Source organism: Dromiciops gliroides, chromosome 6, assembly GCF_019393635.1.
Source record: "Dromiciops gliroides isolate mDroGli1 chromosome 6, mDroGli1.pri, whole genome shotgun sequence".
NCBI classification, from domain to species: Eukaryota; Metazoa; Chordata; class Mammalia; order Microbiotheria; family Microbiotheriidae; genus Dromiciops; species Dromiciops gliroides.
The window spans coordinates 60,472,686-60,479,422 of record NC_057866.1 but is presented as its reverse complement, the minus strand read 5'-3'; the positions used below and the strand labels follow the sequence as shown (position 1 = coordinate 60,479,422).

Here is a 6,737-nt window from a genome sequence, read left to right as displayed (position 1 = left end):
ATGAGAAAAGATTCATTATAGATATGGAAATCATTCTGAGCCAGGGCACAATTGGACCATCAACTTGTTAGAACAAATATGAAAATTGTTGAAAAAGAAAATCTAGAACCAATGAAGAATTAAAATAAGAAAGAGATCTGGTATACAAGTAGAACAACATAATCCTGAATATTATTCAATCAAGTAGTTAATGATGAAAATATGACATGGTTGGAAGAAAGGACAGTCTATAATAATGTCATGCATGAATTTAATTTAAATGTATTGATTTCCAATGTGATAAAAAATCTCAATCTGGACACATGATAGCCAAGGTCAACAACAGTTGAAAATAAAAATTCATTTGTAGAAACTTATTGACAAGGATGGTGAAGGATTTTGAGGACTATAACATAATAAAACAGATATAAAGAGAGGTAGATAAAAAAACAGGTTAAAGAAACTTTATGAGAAACTTTACTAAGAAATTCATCATGTGGATATTTGAAAAAAAATGTAAAGGGCCAACAGACAGAAGAAAAATAGGGGAAGGGAATAGGTCTGCAAAAAGTTTATACAAAATGTTTTCCCATCATGAAATATACTATAGTTTTATCATAGTCCCATGTACACCTCAAGTTGACATCAAAATATAACTAAAAACAAAACAAAGCAAAGCAAATGGAAACAAACAGGAAAAACAGGAATATTGGATCAAGTGTACATAGAAGTGTTTCATTCTGGATTCAATATAATTATGAGGAAAAGGGGGTATCAATTCTCAAGATATCTGAAATAGGGGAAGATGCCAAAGGTTTGAGAAAAAATAAGAATTTAATAATTATGAAAAATGTGACAGAAAAAATGTCAATTATTGACCTATTTTCCCATGATGATGGAAAATTTTTGATGGAAAAAAGTAAGAATCATCTCATCGAATATGTAAGACATCTTTGATAAAAATATTAATGAGGAAAGGGGAGGGGGACATTTACAAATGAAATTTCACAGTAAATAATATGTTTACCTTTACATTTTTTTGTTTTGTTTTGTTTTTTTAGTGAGACAATTGGGGTTGTGACTTGCTCGGGGTCACACAGCTAGTAAGTGTTAAGTGTCTGAGGCCGGATTTGAACTCAGGTACTCCTGACTCCAGGGCTGGTGCTCTATCCACTGTGCCACCTAGCTGCCCTTACCTTTACATTTTTGAATGTAAGTGTATTTATTTTGTATATATGTTGACAATTTACTATATGTTGCTCTGCATATATATGAATACATACATACATATATACATATACACACATAAATATATACCCTCATACATTTAATTTTGTGGAGCAAAAATACTATCTTAAAAAGCTCATCTCCAATAAGATGTCTCCCACTCCTACATGAAAATTATTTTATTCATAGAATAAAAGAAATAATCTTTTTCAAAATCCTCTGATTAAAAATAGAAGTTGATCAATAAAACAGGGAGACATATGCTTGTCAGTGTAGGCCCCTGTTCTAGAGGATTTCTAGTACTGGATCCAAGTGGAAAAGGGATTTACTATACTTCTGATTATATATTAGGTCATTATAGATGACCTAATGGCAGGCCTTTTAACGAATATTTTAAAAAACCATCCATGCAGTGAGCACTAAATGTATATAAAATGTCATACAGATTATATCATGTGGTATGTTTATGTAAATAGAATTATAGAAATGTATATTATTTTGTTGTTGCTTGGTCATTTCAGTCATGCCTGACTCTTTGTAACCCTAGTTGGGGTTTTCTTGCAAAACATATTGCCATTTTCTTCTGCTCATTTTGCACATGAGGAAACTGAAGCTAATGGGAGTAAGTGACTTGCCCAGTGTGACACAGATACTAAGTGTCTAAGGATAGATTTGAACTCAGAAAGATGAGTCTTCTTGATTTCAGACTTGACACAATATCCTTTAATGACCCCAAACTTCTCTCAGAAAAGAATGTCCACCTTTATTACTGATCTTCTGATATTTACTACTAGCCTCTTTATCTGACTGAGAATCATGGATCACCACAGCTTTCAAAGAATTCAAAATGTGTATCAAATAAAAGGGAGTGGATGTTGCAAGGTAGATGTGAATAGGCTACAACATGTAACAAACAGGAAACACTGAAGAATAACTGAGCAAAGTATATTATCAGGAAATGTATGAAAAAATAAAGATGAACTCTTTAAGAGAGAATGAAAAATAAGCATTAAGCCTCCATTTTTCTGATGTTATACTTTCAATGTCAAAGGTTCCCAGCCTGATAATGATGGACAAAAGTCTTATAGTATCTATGGAAATAGATTGGTTATTTTCTGCTTCTTGGAGGGAATGCCTAAAGTGATTATATCAAAGATCATTTGAGCATGAATAAACTGTTCTTCTAGACACTGAATAATATGGCAAAAGTCAAACAGTTACTGAAATTAAATGACTTATTTTTTAATGTTTAAATGTATTCATATCTTATATAAACACAAAAGTGATTCATATAAAACAGCAATAATATTAACTTCCAAATTAGTAGTCAGAATGAGAAATACTTACCTCTGCATATTGGTTATGCTTATAGGTACATCACTATTGAATCAGCCAAAGTTTAGCTTATTTGGTGTATTTTTTTAAAAATCCAACTTGATTTTATTTTTTAACATGCTAGATAAGATTATAGTTGCTATTTCAAATCTACATGATCATGTCTGTTGAGAGTGAAGTGTTCTGCAAACACTACACCATATAATTATAAAACCCCGTGGAAGAAGTTCTGAGAATATCACATAAAATCACATCATAAAATAAGGAAGAGGGAGTATTATAGCTTTTATTTGTATTACTTTGCCTATTTTAAATATTTCATGACTTGTCAGAGAAAAATATTGATATCCAAAATTAAACTTATTTAAGTAGTAAAAATTCTGTTCTCACATATTTTTTAAATAAAATGGTAGGAAGTTGGTTTGGCCTCAAAGAATTTTACCACGTGTTGTTAGTAAACATCATTCCTTTTTATGAAAAATCTATAATTAATATGATAATGTAATGTTTAAAGAACTATATGCCTACTATCAAGGTAAAGTAGTAAATTCAGTATTGCAATGTATTGGTATTATTAGATTTTCACACTAGCTTATATACTTCAATGTTATTGCCTAGAGGCATTCTTACTGCATTATTCTTTCTGTGTTTAAGTATTTTATGTTTTTTGTTAGGTACATGTTGTATGTTTTCTAACATACATCCTAACCATGGACTGGGAAACTTGCTCGTTGGACAAACTGCCCAAGTCCAGGAGTTTCAACGTTTCTTTGGTATCAGGGTCCACTTCAATGATATCATAATCCAAAGCAGGGACCTCAGGGACATAGCTATCCCTCCTTTCTCTTTCTTCTTCCTGCAGTTTGATGGAGATAACTCTCACAGGACTTCTCTGGATGTGCTTCATCTGATGAGTAACATATCCCACGATCTTGTTGTGGAGTTTCTTGTTGGGAATGATGGTGATCTCACACATGTGCTTGTTGGTGTGGAAGTTGTTGCTCTGGTGGGTGTAGTACTTTTTGATGATGACCTGCACTACCTTCTTCAAGGTCTTGGTCCCAACACGCCCCATGTTAGCTGCTGGGGGTGAAGGAATTTAATCATTTTATTAATAAGGCCAGCAGGTTTTAAATAAAACAATGGTCATTTGACCATCTCTCTCACACCAAACATAATTATAGTGGTGTAGCTCACAGTTTATATACCCTTCATATTAGTAGATGGTCAATATAGCTGAGAGTTGAACCTTGTCTTTACTCAGACCAGCCCTAGCTATACCAGAGTACTCTCAGTCTTGACCATTAATTCAAAGAATCTATATCCATTTTATGCTATGGATGGGGTAGGGGACTGAGTGACCCCTAGATGAAGAAGCCTTCCCTTATCTAGGTAAAAGGATATGCTTCCACCCAAGCTTGGTTAGAACACAATAAGATTCCCCAATTTAGATTAAATTCCTCGCATTGTTGGGTGGGGTCTGACCAAGATTAGGAGAGTTAATGCAATATCCTCTAGGAAAAAGGGACTGTTTAAGATGAGGAATTTAGAAGGAGAGTAGAGTCTCTTAAATCTCTCTTAGATATTGGCTATAAATAATCATATCTATCTATCTATCATCTATGTATCTACATGCATATGTATGTGTATATAATGTATATTACTATACATATGTGTATATATAATATACCTATATATAGATTTGTGTGTATATATGTGTGTGTGTGTGTATGTGTCTACGTGTGTATGTGTGTGTGTGTGTATCTTAAATTTTACCTAGGTTCAATGCCTATTTCTAGATTCTTGGGGTTCAGAGATGAACTAATAAATAGTCTTTGCATTCAAGGATTTTATCTTCCAGTGAAAAATGATATCTGAAAAATCAAAATATCCCAAATCCTTTTCATAACAAAAGGTGCCACATGCATTATCAGGTGAACTTGCATTCATCGGGAAGTTCTAAAGTATTCTGTTCCTAGTGATTATATGAAAGACTTAAGGTAGTTTTCCATTTCATTTTATTAATCAAGCTGGGCTGTGGATACTCAAAGAGGAACTTAAACACAAAATAACGATGGGATACAGATCAGGTTAATGTTTATTACTACACAGGGAGTAGTACAAGCATCAGGTTCCCAGTTACATATAACCCCATTAAAAACCTCAGACCAGCTGTAGGAGGTTGGTTTCAGGGCAAGTGAGCACTGCTGTTTTCATGCCCTTTTAATCCTTGGCCTCCAAGGAGATTGGATGCAAGGGTGTACAGGTAATTGAAATTATGAGTACTTTTTTATGCTATCAACTGAGGTCACACTCTCATTTTAGAGAAAACACCAGACAGCTATCATAAGTTAATGAACTTTCTTTATGAGCTTAGCAGGGACATTTAAATCAGTGATCTAGAGAGGAAAATTTCTCTATTCCTGATCATACATTTTGAGGTTTCCCATCACCTTTCTGACCATTAAGGTTGTCATCAAGATTTGGATGATTGAAATTTTAACGTTCATGTAAACATATATTTCATGTATGCTTATCATTTCAGATTTCATATTATCACTAATACACAATTGTTTATGAGATGACATGCTATCCTGTCTTTTTTCAAACATTTGCTACTTAGACTATAAGCAGCTTGAGGGTAAAAGCTGTACTTCCTACTTCTATTGTAAAGTTGCCAGTGCATACTGTAGTACTAGGCATGAGTTTGTGTTGCTGATTTTTTTCTCAAACCATTTACCTGTTAATGTTATTAGAAATATACATGTCTACGTATATGTGTCATCTAGGGGGAATAATGGATAGAGTATTGTATTTGAGGCATGAAAATTTGAGTTTACAACCTGTCTCAGATTCTTATTAGCTGTGTGAACAAAGATATGTCATTTAATTTATCTGAACCTAAGTATTGTCATTTGTAAAATGGGGATAATACAAGTACTTAACTTGAAGGTTTGTTGTGTGTACCAAATCAGATAACATTTGCAAAGCATTTTGCAAATCTGAAAGAAATATATGAATGCTAGTTATTATTATTATTAGTAGTAGTAGTAGTAGTAGTAGTAGTAGTAGTAGTAGTAGTAGTAGTAGTAGTAGTAGTAGTAGTAGTAGTTGTAGTATTTGGGGCAGTTAGATGGCATGGTAGATAGAATGCTGTGCCTAGAATTGGATAGCCTTATCTTCCAGAGTTCAAATTTGGCCTCAGACCCATACTAGGCATGTGAGCCTGGGCAAATCATTGAATCTTGTTTGCCTCAGTTTCCTCATCTATAAAGTGAGCTGGGGAAGGAAATGACAAACCACTCCAGTATCTTTGCCAAGAAACCCCAAATGGGGTCACAAAGAGTTGGACATAACTAAAATTGAACTGAACAATAACATTATTAATATTATCATTACCATAATCGTTATTATAATTAATGTGATATATCATATATAAATTTCAATCCTTATAGTAAATCATGATGTCTAAGATAATCACTTAATAAGTTTAATAAGAATTTAAGAGCAAGTCTAAAATAAATATAATATCCTCTTCATGACAATTATCTGCTAACATCTTACAGTTAACCAAATGCCATGAATATTTGGATCCATTCAAGACTATTGCAGAAGGCTGCTACTGTGTGACCAGAATAAAGCAAGTGAATCTTTGCCTTTAATATTTGTTTATCTTTTAATTAATTTGTTCTTCTGTCTTAAGTACAAGTCAATGAGGATGAGATGCTTCCAAATAAGGACAGAATAAACTTTGGCTATAATGTGAGACCAAAGTTAAGAAGATTTGGTGTTAGTCAAGAGATTAAATTAGCAAAATCAATTGTGAGTAGTAAATAATTACTTAATAATTAAAATGAAACTATGTTTTCTCAATCTTTCCATCTCATCAACACCCAAATTATTGGTTAAACTATCCAGATAGGGAAAAAATGTAGAGAGACAATGAATAGGACCCATAATTTAATAGGATTATGAGATGACTCAATTACACTGTACAATGCTATAAAAATATATTAGCTTCTCACCGTGGAAAAACCTAAGAATCACATAAGATTGGGACATTAAAACATTGTGATCTACAGTAATAATGGGTAAATTCACCTTTATTAAATATCAAAGTTAACTTCACAAATAGATGCATAGATATGCGATATATATGTATGTATGCATCTGTATCTGCATCATATTCACATATG

General features: G+C 32.8%; 1 protein-coding gene across 1 annotated transcript; it reads right to left on the bottom strand.

The window, feature by feature from the left end:
- Positions 1-3,211: 3,211 nt before the first annotated feature.
- Positions 3,212-3,616, bottom strand: LOC122731991 (40S ribosomal protein S17-like). Its single transcript, XM_043972212.1, has one exon. The coding sequence runs from the start codon at positions 3,614-3,616 to the stop codon at positions 3,212-3,214; it is 405 nt and encodes a 134-aa protein (XP_043828147.1).
- Between the last annotated feature and the right edge of the window lie 3,121 nt (positions 3,617-6,737).